At 35.9% G+C, this 20,371-nt stretch overlaps 1 protein-coding gene and 1 long non-coding RNA gene across 2 annotated transcripts in view; both read left to right on the forward strand.

Annotated features, from left to right (window-relative positions):
• Window positions 1–20,371, forward strand: part of LOC131803049 (uncharacterized) — a 236,230-nt gene that overhangs the window by 82,184 nt on the left and 133,675 nt on the right. The window lies entirely within an intron of this gene.
• LOC131803048 (piggyBac transposable element-derived protein 4-like) lies at window positions 8,314–10,656 on the forward strand. The gene is made up of 2 exons (XM_059123957.1): window positions 8,314–8,455; window positions 8,592–10,656. Exon 2 carries the CDS (start codon window positions 8,619–8,621, stop codon window positions 10,389–10,391), a length of 1,773 nt encoding a protein of 590 aa, XP_058979940.1. The 5' UTR covers window positions 8,314–8,455; window positions 8,592–8,618; the 3' UTR covers window positions 10,392–10,656.

Raw genomic sequence — 20,371 nt, forward strand, 5'->3', positions numbered from 1 at the left:
TCATGCACCACTGTTCACCGTACGGCTCACGACAAGGTCTTCGCCGTTGAAAGCGGCTGATTCATGATTTTGCCATTTATTTGAGGTTTCCTTTTTTTCCAACCTGATTACTCGCCCCGAAAAAGGTCTGCCATGCTGGAACCAACGTTTTAGAGCTTAAGCGTTTGTTGTCAAACAGAGAATAATAACAATGGCACAATGATGATGACAACAACAAAAACAAAACAAAAATGGAATAGAATATCAACACAAATGACATAAACAAAGGGGTGATTGAAAAAAAAAAAAAAAAACGAAACAACAAAACAAAACACAAGACAAGGCTTAAGAATACGCAACATACACCCATCAGGTCACAGGGTCTACTCCCACGCAGAGCATCCCCAAAAGGCTTACAAAAATGTTTTCACACACACACATGTATATGTGGAACTGTGGGTGTGTATGTGCGTGTGCTTTGGAATGTGCGTTTGGATTGTTAAACTACTTTATAATGGCTTGGTTGGTGGCAGCGTTGGTGGAGTATTTGTATGGATAATGAATGGGTTTATGTTGTTATTTTTTTGTTCCAATTTCTGGTGATGCTGCTGCTTGTTATTGTTTTTCTTCGTTTGTTTTTGTTCACTCCATGACATACATTCTTTCGCTCATTCATCTTCCTTTTTGCATAGACCCTCCCACCCATTGTTTTGTTTTTGGACGAAGTCATAATATTGGGTCACTGCTATTGTTGTGCTTTTTTCTCTAATTTTCATGTTCTACTCACAGCAGTGATTTTCTACTGCTCTTGGTTTGGTTTTGTCGTAATTGTGTGGGCATAGATTAACATTCGTCTCGTGTGACGCTAATTTGTTATTAACTCAAATTGGATAAAGATTCTGAAAAATTAAAGTACGTTTTATTTTCAGGAAATTAAATCAGTGTTGTAACCTGTGGCTGATATTTTTAAGATCCGGTGGACCGCTGCTATACAGAAAGTTCTGGGAAAATAAACCCAAAAATGTCTTTAAATTCTAGATATTTTGATAAAATGAGTTTAAGATGAAAAAACGTTAGTTTCTTTTTTCCAAATTGTTTTAGAAATTGTGGTTGCATTTTTTTTAATTGGCTAGCTAACACCTCTAAATATTTGCGGGAGACCCCAAAAAGTATATATATTCATTATCAGACGTCAGGCGTTTTTCGTCAAATCAAGATACAGCCACATCATTTGACGTGGAGCTTTGAGATTTGTCACAATAGCTTGCATCGTGCCCTATTACTTCGTAATAGGTTATAGCATCGATGGTCGAACGTTTTTCTATAGCCCTATGCAACGGTAGTCCTTAAGTTGACAAATTCTTTAAAAAAAATTCCCGGCTCGTTAATCCTTGGACAAATATGACAATTTTGCTTAAATCCCTGTTGAGTAATCTTAAAAAAAAATTGAATTTCCTGAGAAAATATTTTGAAAATGAACCATAATGAGTAATTCTTATAAATAATATTAGAGGGTTCTAAGGAAAATCAAAAATTTTGTTAGAATGCGGTTAAGTGTTTTGTTATTAGCTTTCTAATTGGATGGTCTCGTACTTCAAAGATTGTTTGGATCATGGTGTCGTATCATTGCTTGTATTTCCTTCATAACATTAAGTATACGATAGAATGAACAAACGGCGCCGTTGTGATGCTTCTAGAATTTTTGCAATTCGTTTTTATACCCTTCACCATAATATGGAGGGTATAATAACTTTGACAGACCTAACAAAGTATATATATCTAAATCATCGTAAAATTCTAAGTCGATCGATTTTATATAGCCCCCATATAACGGTACCTCCCGATATTCGGTATTTTGATGATTTTAGCGACATTATTCACCGGTATTATTTCAAATTTGGTATTTCAAGTTCGAAATGGATACTACAGCCTAAGACAGAAAACTGTCTGTGCAGGTACACGTCTACGTATAGCCCACATATGACGGAACCCCTCCATATTCGGTATTTTGATGATTTTAGCGACGGAATTGTTTCAAATTTGGTATTTCAAGTTCGAAATGGATACTACAGCCTAAGACAGAAAATTGTCTGTGCAGGTTCACGTCTTCGTATAGCCCCCATATATCAGTACCTCCCGATATTCGGTATTTTGATGATTTTAGCGACATTATTCATCGGAATTGTTTCAAATTTGGTATTTAAAGTTCGAAATGGATGCTATAGCCTAAGACAGTAAATTGTCTGTGCAGGTCCACGTGGTACCCCACCACACAGTGGTATACAGGGTTGCCCATATTCGACGGACCCATCTGGCAACGCCATAACTTTTGACAGAAATGTCACATCGCTTAATGACATACCGCGTTTGAAGCGTCAGTCCAAGCAGATGTTTACCATGAACCAATACACGCCGCGCAAGCGCTCTGAAATAGTTGAAATTTACATTCAACAGAAGAAGTCAATTGTGAAAACTCAACGTGCTTTTAAAACATTAAAAAATGTGAGAAGTGCGCCTTCTAAAATTTTCGACTGGTAGGGCTCTTTCTAATCCGAAGAGGCCATATAAAAGTCGACCAAGGCGATCGGCCGAGAATGTCGCTGCCATACGAGCCAGTGTTGAGAGGTCCCCAAAAACATTCCAAAAACGCCGTTCTCAGCAGTTGGGCATGGCTCGGTCCACTTTACAACGGATTATTCGCATTGATTTGCATTTGTTCCCGTACAAAATTCAATTGACGCAAAGAATGTTGCCTGCGGACAAGCCTCGTCGATTGGAATGGGCCCAAAGGGCCCAAAGGTCCGTAGAATATGGGCAACCCTGTACATTTTCAAAAAAAAAAAAAAACATTTTTTAACAAGAAAGGATCATCCAATTTTTCTCAAATTATGCATATCCGAATATTTTTGCCAGTGCTTTGTCAGGTGGGCAAATGGACAACATCGGTTCACTCCATAAAGTACCTCCCCCACAAAGTATAGAAATTTTGAATAATTATTACTCTTACAAAAAGTGAAATAAGGGTCAGATTTTCGCCCTCCGCAATATCTAAATTAACACAACATCTGGTGTTAAAATAGGATATGTCGATCCACTCCTTTTTGTACATCCCCTACAAAGGGGTCAATATTTTGAATAACCATGAAGCCTATAAAACGCAAATTCGGCAATTCCTAATAGTTCTATCAACATAATATCTGGTGGTAAGATAGATATATCGGTCCATTCCTGCTGGTACCTCCCCCACAACGGGTCAAAACTTTGAATAGTTATATCTCTCATAAAATGCGAAATAAACATCAGATTCTCTTCAAATACCCAATTTTTTGCTAAAGCAAGTTCTGGTGTGAAGTTGCTAAATATCCGTCTACTCCTTCGGGAACCTTACCCACAAAGGGTCTCACTTTTTGATATTTATATTTCTTATAACTTGCTAACCAACAAAGTTGGTGATTTTTATGGAACTTGGTTTATGTATATGTTTTTCTCAATCAGGGATCTGATGTGAATGAGGAATTTATTGGCTCACTTCTTCTCGTACCTCCCACACAGAAGGTTAACATTATAATTAACAATTATTCCCCAAAAAATTGAATTTTCGAATTTTGCAGAACCCAATAATTTTATCAGTATTGGATTAAGTGGAATACTCTGGTACCTCAAGTATATTTCAACATTTTCCAAAAATTATTACATGGCTTATACAAATCGGACACGTTATAATATTATATCAGAGATAGTTCAAATGAGCAGTGGATAATATAGGATCACCATTTTGAATAATCATAATGTAAGTCGGCACATAAATTAAGAAACTGACGTAGGCTAAGTTAAAAACAGCTGTCCGCAAAACCTAGCGATACTTTTTAAATTGTTTTATTAATGTCTCGTTGAATCAATGCACAAAATTTGTTCTCCAATAAAATTTAAAATGCCCTTTCTTCCATCTGCCGTCGCCGTTAAATTTCTCCATAGTCTCTTCCAAATAATTCCCCATATTATTTATTAAGTTCCCCCCACACGGCTTTGTGTAAGCCGTTTAAAAATTTAAAATTCTCCAAACCCAATAGATTTATTTTCAATCCGACTACACGAAACCGCATCCAAGAGAGTCTATTAAGTTTCTCGGTCTGTGTCTGATCTATCCGCTTGCTTAAAGCAAAGTTACAATCGGAAGGCTTCACATTTGTAAAACAAAGCCCAACGATGACATGGCCATAAGAGACATGTCTGCTGTTACGCCGGATTACACAATGCAACGCGTGGAGACATGAGCACACACACATGCATACATATAGATATGTGTGTGAGTGAGTGTGCGGATGTGTCTTTATGTCATTGCGAAAGTGCAAGTATGACTGAGTGAGTGTCGTTTTTCGTGTTGTTGGGTGTTACCGCTGGCTACTATAGTTAACGGGCTGCTGTTGTTGCTGCCTCTACTGCTATTGTTGTTGTTGTTGTTGTTATTGTAATCGTTCATCGTATATGGTTATCCTTTAATTTCTCACTGGGGATTTGTAACTGGTCACTTGGACGAATGTCACAATGTTACAATCGCAGAGTAGTAAACTTTATCTCAAGCGTACAACACACATGTCTAGATAGATGAATGTACACATACACACACAGACATTCGTCTATCTAGACATGTGTGTTTGTCTGTCGGTGTGTGAGTGTGATTGGGCGTAAAGATGTTTTACTGAGTACAGTGTCATTGTTTACGATTGTACTAGCGGTTGTAAGTGTGTCTGCTCTGAGACACAGACACAATATCTATCTGATTGTTTTGTGCCCTAATATTGAGGGATTGGCCAATGAGTCATTTGGGTCACCATCACACACACACATACAATGTCACCTCATATATGTATGTGTATATTCATGGGTATTTGTTATAGCCACGGTCATGGTTCAACTCATCTACAAATCGTCTATAAATACTAATCAGATAATTTAGTGATTTGTTTGACTCCTAAGTAGTTTCGTAGTTCGTGGTAGTAGTAGTACGAAGTTGTGGTGCTAAGTTGACCATTCAATTGTAGCAAATTAAATTATGGCTTAACGAGCAAAACAAGTTTGGTAACAACAACAACAGGGATATAAATTTGCAATAGAAAACAGAGCAAAGACAAATAATAGATATTTAACAAATTTGCTTTTTGTAATGAATTTTGTTGGTTTATGATGAACGTAATGTACGAGGTGTGTCCTTCTATTTTACGCAGTCCACCAAAAGTTAAAGGATAAATTGATTTTGTCGATATATTTGTAATATCTTGAAATCTTCGGTAGAGGGCACATAAGTTGTTAATAAAGTTCCTATGTTATAATGGCTTGAAAAAAACATATATTTTTTAATCCACGTTTGAAAAGCTTCAAGAGCTTGATTTTTTTAAATTCAAGTTTTGAAAGCTTGAAAAAAAGCTAAAAAAAAGTCTCCGTTTGAATGGCTATAAGGCCTTGATTTTTTAATCCACATTTGTAAGATTTTAATATCTCAGAAAAAAAATTCTCTAAAAAACCGCGTTTGAAAAGTCAAAAGGGCTTAAGACATCCTTACAAAATCCGCGTTTGTAGGACTCTAAGAGCTAAAAAGAATATTAAAAAATCCACGTTTTTTGATAGCTATAAGAGCTTGAAAAAATCTTTAAAAATCCACGTTTCTTGGAGCTATAAGAGCTTGGAAAAATCTATTAAAATCCAGGTTTTTGAAAGCTATAAGAGCTGGAAAAAATCTTTATAAATCCACGTTTTTTGATAGCTATAAGAGCTTGAAAGAATCTTTAAAAATGCACGTTTTTTGATAGCTATAAGAGCTTGAAAAAATCTTTAAAAATCCACGTTTTTAAAGCTATATTTGTAAAAACCTACGTTTTCAAGATTCTGAGGGCTCGGAAAAAAATTTTAAAAAAATCTACCTTCTTATGATTCTGAGGGCTTGGCTAAAAATCTTTAAAAAATCACGTTTTTAAGACTCTGTGGGCTCGGCAAAAAAAAAAAAAAAAAATAAAAATTCCACGTTTGTAAGACTTGAGGGTTCGACAAAAAAATCTTTAAAAAATCGACGTTTGTAAAATTCTAAGGCTCGACAAAAAAAAAAAATCTTAAAAAATCCACGGTTGTAAGACTCTGAGGGCTCGGCAAAAAATCTTAAAAAATCCATGTTTGTAAGACTCTGAATGCTCGACAATAAAATGTTTAAAATATTCACGTTTTAATGATCTGAGGGCTCGGGAAAAATATTTAAAAAATCCATGATTCTGAGTGCTCGACCAAACATCTTTAAAAGATTCTCAGCGTTTGGCCAAAAATGTTTAAAAATCCACGTTTGCAAGACTCCGACGGCTCGGCAAAATATCTTTAAAAATCCACGTTTGCAAGACTCTGAGGTCTCGCCAAAAATTCGTAAAAATCCACGGTTGTAAGACTCTGATTGCTCGGCAATAAAATTTTCAAAATATCGACAAAAGCTATAAGGGCTTTAAAAAATCTGTAAAAAACTCACTTTTATATGACTCTAAGGTCTTGAAAAAAAAAAATCTGTAAAAAATCCACTTTTATATGACTCTAAGGGCTTGAAAATAATCTTTAAAAATCCACGTTTCTTGAAGCTATAAGAAAAAAAATTCTTAAAAAATCACGTTTGAAAAGCTATAAGATATTGAGCGAAAATTCTAAAAATTTCGTTTTCCGGAAAAATGTTTTAAAAATACACGATTGAAAGGCTAAAAGAATAGATTAAAACCACGTTTGAAAGGCTATAGGAGCTTCATAGAAATCCTAAAAATTCGTCTTTTAAAAATCCACGTTTGAAACTAAGAGGGGTTGAAAAAATTCCCTGAAAGTCCACATTTGAAAGCTATTAAGCGCTAAAGAAAATATTTTAATAGGCAATAATGATTTGAGAAAAATAAATATTAAAAAAATCCATTTTTTAAAGATCCACATTTGGAATACAAATAACATAAGGGCTTAAAGAACTACAAATAAAAATTCTGTTAAATTTTGTTTTTAAATGTTTTAAATTTAATTTTTTTATGTTGATGAAAACATTGTAGGGTCTTGAAAAAAATTAAAAAACTCATCTTGAAAAAATGCGCTTAAAAGTCCATAAGGGCTTTCTTCAAAAATCTACATATGCAAGACTATATGACTTGTTAGAAAAGTCGTAAAAGAATTGAATTGAAAGGCCTGATCTTTACAAAAAATCTTATAAATCCCATAGATTTTGGCTCCAGAAAAATTCGTGAATAATTCGGGTCAAAAGCTTTTAAGAACATGAGTAAATGTCGTAAGGAAATCGACTGGTGATCAGAAAATATTCTTCGAAAAATCCACCTAAAAATTCTTCTTAGGAAATGTCCAAAAAGACATGATAAGATTTCTTAGTTCAGACTGTGATATTTTTTTCACCCATATTTCCTGAATTGAAACCAACTGACATCTATTTCCATATCCATACAGCTTCCGATACACAAAACTCCTGCCCTGTGACATCACAATGTCCCTTTAAATTGTCAATAAGTATAAATTTTTCCTTGAGATATTCGAAGATAATACAATAATTGGATTTCTTCTCGCAAGGAAGGAAATAATAAATATAAGCAGAGGAATGCCGGAGGCATGTTGTTGCTTAACGAAAAATTATGTCTATTCTATTTTATTTGCCTTCGTTTGTTTTCTTTTCGACAAACAACGTTGTGGTGTCCACGGGAAGTTGCTGTGTCTAATTGATGTGAGTTAGGTCGCATGTCCATAAGTTGATACAAAAAAACCGAACAGAAGCAAAAAAAAATTGTAATTGAGTGTCGAATTAATTGATGTCAACGAAATAAATTGACTTTGTCGCATGTCGCTGAAAAAAAATAGAAAAACAAGAACTGAAATGAATTGACATTTTGTTGGCACTATGAATTGCCGTTATAAATATCAGTTTCTTAGAATAAGCTAAACTTCCTGGGTGTGTTAGAAAGTTGCGTTTTTAATATTAAAGTTTTGAGAATTCTTCATGAAATAATAACGATAATTTGATGATTAGGGAGAAAGTGTGTGGGATTAGAGATTATTATGCTTATAGGACTTGTAATCTACATTTCACTCCGACATCATAACACTGATAAAATTATCGGTTTTAATTTAAAAATCTTCTCATTTTTCTGGAAACAGGGGTTTCTTTTTTTAAATTTGATGAAGAACATTTATGCCTCTGGCGTCATCTTATCCTCATTGTATAAACACAGCTATAAAATACTACAAACCTTAGTATTTAATATTTATGATTTCCGGGTTTTTAGTAAGATGTGGTCATTTTGGCATTTTCGGGGACCTTTAACCCTAGTTAGATAACGTACGTCTGCGAGACGTTGGCCTTTTGAATTTTTTACTCTCTCTCTGCCGATCATTAACAGGGAAACCTCTCATGCTCTGTTATCTCAGTCGGTAGCAACAACTTGGCGGTGGTGGTTGTTTTTTTGCGGTAAGTTCGATATTTTCTTAGAAAAAGACACAAATAGAATCAGCGTACGTCTGAGAGACGTATGGTTATCTTTTGAGCAACTTTAGGTTTGTTTTTTAATGAGTATTTTTTTTTTTTTTTTCGTTTGATTTTTAAGGTATTTTATAAGATCTCATTTAAAGTAATGGCATTAACACGTGGTTTGAATGATTCAGAAATTGCTTCGCTTTTGCAAAGCGTTTTGGAAGACTCAAATTCATCAGAAAATGTGAGTGAATCAGAAAACGAATTACTGGAGGATGATATTCAAAGTGATGTGGAAGATGAATCGCTTGACGGGAACGAGTCTGGTGAAAATATAGCGTCCGTTCAAGACCCAAATCAAGAATTCACTACTCATTCCGATAGCCGTATAATAACTGTAGCGTTACCCACCTTAAGGAGTAAAAGTAAACACTGTTGGACTACATCTAAAGGTAATAGCTCTACAAGAACATCCTTGATAAACATAGTAAGAACAGCAAGGGGACCAACGCGGGAGTGCAAATCGCTGTATGAGCCAATTTTATGTTTTAAAGTTTTTTTCACGGACGAAATAATTTCAGAAATTGTTCAATGGACTAATGCTGAAATATATCTAAATCGTCGAATTGACAATGCATCTGCAACATTTAGAGATACATGCGCCGATGAAATTCGAGCTGTTTTAGGCATATTAACGTTAACAGCAGCATTAAATAATAACCACTTATCAACCGACGACTTGTTCAACAATACCTACTGTGGAACGTTATATACAGCAACCATGAGTCGAGATAGATTTGACTTTTTAATTCGATGCCTTAGAATGGACGATAAAGCCTTGCGACCTGCCCTTCGTCCAACTGATGCGTTCGCACCTGTCAGAAAGATATGGGACATTTTTATAAGACAATGTAACACCAGTTACATACCAGGATCGCATGTTACAATTGATGAACAACTGTTGGGCTTTCGTGGTCGCTGCCCATTTAAAATTTATATTCCTAACAAGCCAAACAAATATGGAATCAAAATTCCAATGATATGCGACAGTACTACGAAATATATGTTTAATGCAATTCCATATCTAGGGAAAACGACAAACACGGCTGGCCTTCCATTAGGGGAGTTTTATGTCAAGGAACTGTCACGACCCATACATGGCACATATCGAAATATAACTTGCGATAATTGGTTCACGTCTATTCCTTTAGCAAAGGGTCTACTTAATGAACCTTACAAGTTGACTCTAGTGGGAACCATAAGATCTAATAAACGAGAAATACCGGAGGAAATGAAAAACACCCGAGCACGAAAGGTTGGAACTACCATGTTTTGCTATGATGGCCCTTTAACTCTCTTATCGTACAAACCAAAGCCTTCTAAAATGGTCTATTTGCTGTCTTCCTGCAATGAAAAAGGTACGATTGACGATAAAACTGGAAAGCCGGATATAATATTATACTATAATGAAACAAAGGGTGGTGTCGATACTTTCGACCAAATGTGTTCGTTGATGTCATGCTCCAGGAAAACCAACAGGTGGCCCATGGCAGTATTTTATGGAATGCTTAACGCAGCATTCATAAACTCCTACGTCATTTATGCCCACAATTTGATTTCTATTAAAAAAAAGCCTTTAAGTCGCAAGGAATATATGAAGGTACTTTCTGCTTCTTTAACAAACCCATGGATGGAAAAACGAATGGAAATTCCGACTTTGTCGAAAACCTTGCGCAACAATATTCAAAATGCAGTGTCCGACGAAGTCAACAATGATGGCGGCAGCAGTGGAGATCATTCTGTCTCAAAAAAGAGAAGATACTGTGGTTTCTGTCCATCAAAAATACGACGTATGTCGAAAATGATATGTTGCAAATGTGATACACCTCTATGTGGAGACCACAAAAATTTAGTTTGTAACTGTTGTATATAATATTTACCGAATTTTTTTTTTTTTGGTTTACATTACATAATAGAGATATAAAAACCAAGTTTAAATAAAAAGAATATATATTTTTTAGTTTATAGAACCGAATTAGAGGTCCTTCAGAGAAGACTGCTTATTTTTTAACTATTTTTGAAGCCAAATTGAATTTTATTTTTTATTTTATTTCTAATATTAATTTTAATGTATAGATACTTTTATATAAAAAGAACTGAAGTAAATAAATGATATCAATAAAAAAATTTCAATATTCTTTTTCTTAATATCCTTTTTAAGTCCTTAAACGGGCATACGTCGTTCAGACGTATCGTTATCTTTTGACTGAAAAAAAATAACGTTATCTAACTAGGGTTAAAACAATTTTATGACAAATAATTTTATACCATATTTTCAAAACAAGGACAATAAATGGCCCTTCGTTGGCTCGCTTAGGGATTAAAATTTTCCACCAAATAATGATCGTATTAATTCTGTTATATTGTCAAAGATACTAAATTTTACTGTTTTCAAGTGATCTTAATCGGTAAGCTTCAAAACATTTTTAAGGGAGGGAAAATTGTCCCCTCTAGTTTGCTCTAAAAAATTTTCAAACCACTATTCTGCTCTAGAATTTTGAAAATCTGGGCACTTTAATTTAAAATCCATGTATATAGCTCTTAAATTTCGCCTTATCCTTAGGTATAACTTTGAAAAAATTCCAATAAACAACGACTGTAGCTCTAAACAAAAATTTGTTACTATGTTCTCCAAAATCAAATCCTCCATAAATATTATCTTTAATCCGGATCCTTATTCAGAACATACAACCCCACCCCACATCAAAAGCACCCCACAAGCAATAAAAACAGCATCAAATAACCACCCAAATGACAATTAAGCTCTCGACAACGTACTGTTTACGCCAATATGGCAAATAATTCTCATTGACTTGGTAATGCAGGTCACATATAGTGTTCGGTGTGGTTTTTGACGAGACAGGCTTTCCAAAGGGTAATTAGTGATCTCCTGAATAATTTTCTACTCTCTCAGTAACAGAATCGTTAGCTGCGAATACTTTTTCCAAATCGGATGTTATTGAGTTGAGTGGACGGTAATTAATGTACACAGGGACTTGGGCTCGTTTGTCCACAGGAATCTTTGTCTTGTTGTTCCTTAGGAGTTTCGGTCCCTTGTTCCACAGTAGTTTCGATTCATTGTTACACTGGAGATTTGACTCGCTTTTCCACCGGAGTCCTGGGCTCTTTGTTCCACAAGACTTTTGATTCGTTGTTAAAACGGAGATCTTTGACTAGTTGTCCCACAGGAGCCTCGGTTCATTTTCCACAGGAGTTGCTGCTCGTTTTCTCACATGAGCTTCGGCTCGTTGTCCCACAGGAGTTTCGGCTAACTGTTCTATAAGATTCCTCGTTTTTTTTTTTTTTTTTTTTTTTTTGGCTAACAGAATCTTCGGCTTGTTGTCCCATAGGAGCAACAAACGTATCATAGCTCAAACACTGGTAGAGAATTAGAGGTATTTATAAACCATAATTGTAGTTAGAATAATTTTCTAACCATCCATATGAGCAGGAACGGAAATCTGTTTCCGAGCCTATCCACGATGAACTGCCAAGCCTGAAAAAGTCTCGACCCACCTAAGAACGCATGAATCTCTTCTCCCGAACACTTCCACAGTGAGCTGCTGAAACCGAACAACTTCCGATCCATCTGAGAAGGCCTGGACATCTACTCCCGAATATACCTTCCATAAGCTGCCGAACAATGTAATATGGCCTCGACATCTTTTACCGAATATCTCGGCAAAGTGCCGTACCCAAACGATTATATCACGAGGCACCCGATCCATTTTAGAAGACTTATACGTCAACATCTTAACCATCTACATTGCATATCCCAACTAGCACTCATCAGAATCGACGCCCATTCATCAAAGTTCCCGATTACTATCAAAACGTCAATATCCTGAATGTCGACATCATTGCGAACATCAACATTACATTCAACCCGTCCATATCCGACGACCATATATCAAAGGTCCGATTATTCTTAAATCATTTGTTCCTGAACATACAAACAGTGAGCGGCCGAGCTCGAACGAATCTCCTTTCATGTGAGAAGGTCCGGATATCTGCTCCCGAACATACAACCATGTGCTGTCCAACCCGAACAATCCAAGACGAACTTCAGAGAACCACTGTGGACTAACGATTATACCACGAGTCCGCCGATTCATCTCAGAAGACTTGGACATCAACATTTGAACAATCTACCTCGTAAACCGGGTCGTCGGATCTGAAATTAATCCTCAAACCCAATGTTCCCGATTACCTTTAAATCGGCATCATTCCGCACGCCAGCGCCACCCTGAACACAAACATCGCAATACCGGATTTCCCTGATTAGTCAACATGCGGTGACCATCGACCAATTCCCCATTACCACAAAATCGTCAACATCTCGAACGCCAACGTCAATTCTGATCTCCCTAATATTTCAACATACGATGATCAGCCACGAGTTCCCGATAACCTTCAAATTGTCGGTAACCTGAACATTATCCCGGCCAATCACACGCAAGTACCAATCGTGAACATCACAACATGGCTGCACCATTGTTCCCAAATGTCCACGAATTGTTCACCCTCTAAATATAAACTGTAGAAACCCCCGTTGCTTACGAGACATGGAATTCCCGATCATAAACTTAACAACTCCACTTTGAATTACCGGGAATCTACGAAGTCAATTCGGCATTCTATATTTTATATCCATAATTTAGTATTTAAATTACGCCTCCGGGAAAATGGTCTTAATTGTTCCTTAAGGAAAACCTGGACTATAACTGACATACCTCAGCCGACGAGATGAGAATTTTATTTAAATCCTCGACCAAAAATATAATTTAACGTCTTCGGCTATACCCTCCAAAATAATTATTTTAAATTCACGGCTATTTGCTCCAAAAATAGGTTTGAAAATTCAAAGAAATATTATTTAAAATTCGGTGTTGAAGCTCCAAAAATTCCTCCAAAATGTTGATGGTCCTGCAAGAATATTGTTACACGCCTATGTCTCTTATTGAGAAGGTTCTGAAAAAATATTTTGAATAATCACAGCTATATTTTTTTTAAAATTCTTAGAAAAATTCTCTTCAAATATCTACATATATTTTAAAAAATTCCCGGTTTAGCTCCCTTAGTAGTTTTCTAATACTTATTTTTCAAATATTTAAATGTGAAATAAATTTAAACACTTTTTTTCAAAAAAAATCTTAAATCACAACGTTATTGGACCGGCCATTGCTCCCTTTCCATATTCGTAACCTAAATAATTAACAGACCTCCATTCAAAGAAATGATGTCTGTTTTTGTCTAGCACAACATTCCTTGTTTATTTATCCTGGCTGTGACTACATTTTTTGTCATTATTGAAAACAATATTCATTCCTCACCGTTGTTGTTGCTGTTGTTATTATTGGAAAATATCATCGTTCCCAGCCAATTTATGTTTTGTCATTGTCACCGAAAGTTGTTCGTCCAAAAACAGAGCTACAAACTTTTCCATTTAATTGTCGTTATTCATGTTGTTTTTGTTGTTGTCGTTGTTCTTGTTGCCTTAAAATTGAAATAAAACCAATATTCATGGTCTATTGGAGCAATTAAAAGTTGTTCTTGTTTTCTTTTTGCCACTTTTTTTGTTTTGTTATTTGGCAAATTGTATCAACAAACCATAACAAAAACAACAAAGATGGACAAATGGCTAGCTGGCCGGCTGGCTGGCTGTCTGTTGTCATACATTCAACAAAGCGTAATAATTTTATTTGCAAAATATTCTTTGGTCTTTTTTGGAAAAAAACAAAACTTAGTAAATAAAATAAAAATGAGTAACATACATTTAGAGACAGACAAATATTTTCGTTTTAGGTAATTTTATTTATTTAAAATAAATAATAATTGAATGGAAGGGTCTGTCAAAATATGAGCAATATTTAGGCTACTATTCACGAAAGGGGTTTTCAAGCAAATACGGAAATTATTTTCTCTCATCTATAATAAAGGGTGATTTTTTGGCGGCACTGGTTACCAGATCTCTCATAATGCGTGTTTTATTTCACTGTTATCATTTTCAGGTTGGTCTATAATTTACATATAAATCGTCTTCGAACAACGCTTGCAAACCATTGACTCTATAATCAAAATGGGGGCTCAGTTAAGCAATTTCATCGCCAGATTCTTAATTTCGATGAGGCACTTCTTGACAGTTTCAAATGACATATACCCTATGTAGCCATATAGCTGGTGGTGTAGCTATATCATTTGATACGACCAAAACCTGCCTTAACGCCAAATCCGTTTTACTATATTTTGAGTTGATTTAGGGGATAACTATTGAAGAGAATATTCGATTTTATACAAACTTGGTAATATTATTTTTAACAAGTAAGCAAAGGCTATAGTCGTGCGGGGCCGACCATGTGATACCCTAAAACACTACAATGTGTTAGAAGCCCCCTTATGTCCAAATCCACTTTGGAAGATTTCGCATTTTGAAATTATCACACGGAGCACAGCCCAGATATTACACTTAGCATTTTGACCAGGGACAGTATTTACGCACTCAGTCGTGATGTTAGTTGATGTGGTCCATTTTACAGCTAAATATAATCCAATGGCCATCCAAAATGCTAGAAATCTTCCCTGTTCTTAACTCCCTTCTTAGGCGTTACGATCGGCTTAATTTGTGTGATCATTCTGTGTGTTTCGGATATCGCCTGTGAGTAAACAAATAGGCCTAGCCCTTCTCAGCCTAACCCTTGAAAATTTTTGTGAGGATCGGACGATAATTGCAATCTGTATATAATATCCCCAACCGGTGTTGTAAGGTGAATAAATATTACAAAATATACACTTCAATACTATAAGTCAAATTGAAACAAGTAAGCAAAGGCTACAGTCGAGCGGGGCCGACCGTTGAATACCCTACAACACTATAATAAATGATACAGTTTATATAGGCCAGATACTCGAAAGAATTCCTCAAGATATTGTGACAAATAATAAAAGAAAACCATCAGGTTTCGTTCTCTAATTTTCGAATAATAGAAACTTGAACTAATTTGCTCATTTCCAATTTATAGGTAGATGTTGCACTTAAATGGTCTTCCTAGATCTGGAACCAATATTTCCCAAACACCTATAATCTCTCAGAAGTGGCAAAAGATTAACATTTATTATTGGTTTTTGACTGAAACGCATCTATATGGGATACAGACATTTGACTATATTCTTCATCGAAATCAGCGTTAAAGAAATAGTCAGAAGTGCGTCTTTCCTGTAGTTGTGAATTCTCCAAAAAGACACTGGAATGGATATTTTCGTATTTTGTCTACAAAAGTTGGCAAACTATTTCACACATTGAATATTTTTGGATGGCCATCCAAAACTATTTGGCTTTTGCAATGTCCGGTAACCTCCATTCAAAAGCGCGTGAGGATCGGGCGATAATTACGACTTGCTGACAATTTTGCAGTTTTTTGGTCCATTTCAACCCCTAAATATATGGCGATTATCTACAAAAAGAGTAGGTTTCTATTCTGACCCTCATCTTATCCCCATGCAAAATTTCATAAGAATCGGGCCATAAATGCGATCTGTATATGATATCCTGATATCCTAACTACTTAGTTTTGTTAGCTGTAGAAATATTACCAAATGTTTAAATCAAAATGAAAATATGCCAAAAATATGACAAAATTGAACAAATATGAGAAAATATTACAAAATCAATATTTTAATCTTTAGAGAAATATTTTTATGCGATTTTTTAGACGTTTTTTCTTTCCTGCCAAGAGGCCATTTTGAATTAATGAGAACTGTCGAAATCAGTTCAGCCGTTCTCGACATATAAGAGCTCTTTCAAGCATATCTTCTTTGAAAGACATATATACCGCACATATTTTGTTATATATACGATTTGTTGGATGTTAACATCAATGTAAAGATCAAAAGTAACCTTGTCATGGCTTTGCGATTTCGCCGGGATTTAAAATATTCGCGGTTTAATGAAAAATTTTGAATTTTTTCAACACAAAAGATATGGTCTATTTTACCCGCTAAATATTATCCGATGACCACCCAAATTGGTAGGCTTCTTCCCCGCCCTAAACTCTAGCTACATGCTGCAAAATCTATTTAAACATCATTATTGGCAACTTTTTATGTGAGCAACTGCAAAATCAGGAATTTTTTCAGGTTTTGGTCCATTTCAACCCCTAAATATTATACGATCGTCTCCAAAAGCAATAGGGTTCTATTCTGGTTCTAGCCCCACTTCCATTCTAAATTTCGTGAAGTTCGGGCCATGATTGCGACCTGTAGAGTGATTACAAATTAACATGGACAGACGGACGGACGGACATACCTAGCTAGATCGACTCAGCTCGGCGAGATAGGATGATCCATATATACTTTCCTATGTGGGAAACCAATATTTCGAGGTGTTTTTGGCCCAATCAAACTTATAATACTAACCTAACACATAGTGTTGTAGGGTATAAAAAGTGTTTTGGTTTTCGTAGATGTTCAACATCAAAGGTCTACATTTTCAAAGGAAATAATTTACCTAACAGCAAGAGAAATGATCATTCTATTTTCTGCCAACTTTGCATATCCCCATGTTTTTGTCGGCCCTACGTCAGGTGTGAAAATAGACAATATCGGTCCTCTCCATCAAAATGTAGAGTATTTATAATTCTTATAAAATATTAAACACGACACCGATTGTCTTCAAATTTAGCACATTTTAATATATTAACTATCGCAAGCTCTGATATTAAGAACAGATAGAACGGACCACTGTTTATGTTACCTCCCCTACAACGGGTCAAAATTTTAAGTAACCATGAAACTAATAAAACGCGAAATGAGTACCAGTCTCCCTTCTACCTCCGCACATCCCAATATTTCTTTCAACGCATAATTTGGTATGAAGATTGAATATATCGGTTCACTCTTTCTGGCACCTCCCCCAAAAAGTGTAAAAATTTTGAATAAGTTAAACGCTCATAAAATGCTGAGGGTGAGATGAAAAAACTGCAACCAACTTCAGACTGCTGTTATATCTAAGCCACTTGTCCGACAGCTGTTATAATTATGCCAGTGACAGCTCATTATATTGTTTAAGCGTACAAAAGCACTTTGGTGAGAACTTTCCAGAAACAAAGTTATTCAAGAGGGAATTCAAGCGCGATAGTGTGATTTCTTTATATTTGGCTGGAATACCACAATTGGCTATCGTAAGAGCACCCCAGCATTTCAATGTGGATAAATCTTTTGTGTCTCTTAGCATCGCTTGTTACCGTGATACTAGTAGCGTAGCCCGACGTCAAAGGAAGTGGACGGAAGAAAACAGCAAAATCAGCAGAAACGTTTCAGAAAGTAAAGAAGCGACTTGGTCGAAACCCGCGTCGCAGTGGCCGAAAAATGGCTCGTAAGCTGAACATATCGCAATATTCCATTCGGCAAATATTGAAAAATAAGCACTGCAAAATTCCAAAAAGTGCAAGAACTTACACCGAAACAGAAAGAAACTAGACTCAAAGGAGCTAAAGAGTTGCTTCGCTTGGCCGAAAGTTGTGAACTGCCGAATTTGATTTTCTACGCTCCGATGAGAAAGCATTCGTTGTCCAGCAGTTTGTAAACAAACCAAATGATCGTGTTTACTTGCCAAAGAGGTCAGCTGAAAATGTACACCTTTGGTTGGCCACCAGAACTCAAACGCCGGCCATGGTGATGGTGTGGGTCGCCATAACATGGTCGCTCTCTGCTCGTATTAATAGATTGTGGCATCAGAATAAATGTCGAATATTATCGCGAAAATTTTCTGGAGGGTGTATTAAAGCCTTGTGCACGCAAATATTTTGGCCGCAGACCATGGACATTTCAACAGGACTCGGCACCATCGCACACCCAAGAATGGTTACAAAATAAGGTTCCTCGCTTCATTTTCAGCGCACAATGGCTATCAAAATCTCTGGACTATTGTGTCTGAAATATTTTGGAAAACAAGGTTGACACTAAAAAATAAAAAAATTGTCAATCACCTCAAGCAAGCGCTGCGCCGGGAATGGGCCAAAATACCGGAGAGCAACATTCGGGCAGCGTGTAACGGTTTCATTGGCCGTTTGAAGGCCATAATTCGTGCCAAAAGTGACCAATCTAAACAAATCTAAACTTATTCAAAAATTTGATGCTATTTCCGACATTGTTGCTTTTAATCAATGGCGCTTGCCTTAGTTGCAGTTTTTTGTCTCACCCTATACATTACGTTTTTCCTATTGGGTTTACGATCGATTATAATAAAGTTTGCCAAGTTTGGACCAAAAACGGTTCAGATATAGATTTAGCCCCGATTTATATGTTTCATAGGAATATAATTTAAGCTCCTTCAGAAGATGCCTCCTTTAGTAATGATTTTTGGTCGGAAAGTTCAAATACAACAGAAAAAAAAAAATTCGTCATCGATTAACCGCCCTACGCCGTAATAATAATGACCATAATTTGAATGATTTGCTTTACATTAATGACCAATATAATTTTTTTTTTTGATTGGCAGAATTACCTAATATGAATATGAGCTAAGAATGTAATATAGTCAATTCGACTTTTGTCATTTCTTTTCTGGTTATAAAACAGGTCTAGAAAACTTGGCTTTGTTGGCCCAACAATACTCGCTCTCCTCTTTCAGGATAATGGTAATATTTGCCATTATATTGTTCTACCATTGACTATTTCCACTTCCAGTCTGCACCCGGATTCTAGAGCAAAAGATATATATGTATTAAAAGCTATACAAATACTTGAAAATATGTCCACACACATATCCTGGTATTTAAGTCGGTGCTATTATAACAAAAGTTTTGCTTTTTTCTGTTATGGACAAGTATTGCAACGAGTCGAGTTTATTACTTGACCACTGGTACGGCCAACCAGCAGCCATCATAGTGCCAATAACCAACCAATATAAAGAAGACTGGAGAGTATATGTTTTCTGCTCATAACAATTTGTTGCTGCAACAACAACAAACAATGCTGGTCTATTGGATTCCTAATTGTTGTTGTTTCAGTTCTATTTTTTTTTTTTTTTTTGCAGCCACAGCCAGAGCTAGTCGAATGTCTGAACTTTTGCTGCAAACAAGTATTGCGGTTGACTTCTAATTGTCGTTTTCAGTATTTCATCGTTGATTGCTGTTCACAGTTGGTGATTTTGGGTTTATTTTTATTTCACTTCTTAGTGTGTGCTGCTTCTAGCATTTTTTCGCTCTGCGTCCCCTCGAAGTACATCGATTTTTTTCGCTCTTCTTTGAAGTACAACTTCTTGGCTCAGAACCAAAGTCATCTTTGGTTTTTGAGTGGTCTACAGCGTCCACGTCGTCATCAGCAGGATCATCATCATCGGCATCATTGTTCGGACATTTGTTGGAAAATGGACCAGCAGAACTTAGTATCGAGATTTGTATGTTGTTAAGTTAAGATTATTGCTGAAGTTGGTGGTTGTTGTTTTGTTGTTGCCGTCGTCTTAGTTTACTTTCCTCGCAACTTTGGCAGTAACAGCAACAACATACGAGTTAAAGTTACGGCTTCTGCTGCTGCGCTGCTGTTTCGGCCACTTTTCACCAACAAATATTGCCAGTTTTTTGCAATGCTTCGTTGATTCCGATTCTACTTCTTATTCTTGTTCGTCGTTTCTTTTTTTCGCTAAGCATTTAGTTTATTTGCCATGTTGTCCTCGCTCTAAGACGAGTACTTTAGCAAATTGTACAATTACACGAATGGTTGGAAACTTTTCGAAAAGATTTGTTGTAAGTCTACTGCCGCTGCTGCTGTTTTTTTAGGAGTATATTGTTTTCGTTGTTGCTCCTAAAATGGTATTTATGTTGTTGTGTTGAAATTCTTTTAAGATTTCGAAATATC

Source organism: Musca domestica, unplaced genomic scaffold (genome assembly GCF_030504385.1).
Source record: "Musca domestica strain aabys unplaced genomic scaffold, Musca_domestica.polishedcontigs.V.1.1 26, whole genome shotgun sequence".
Lineage (NCBI taxonomy): Eukaryota > Metazoa > Arthropoda > Insecta > Diptera > Muscidae > Musca > Musca domestica.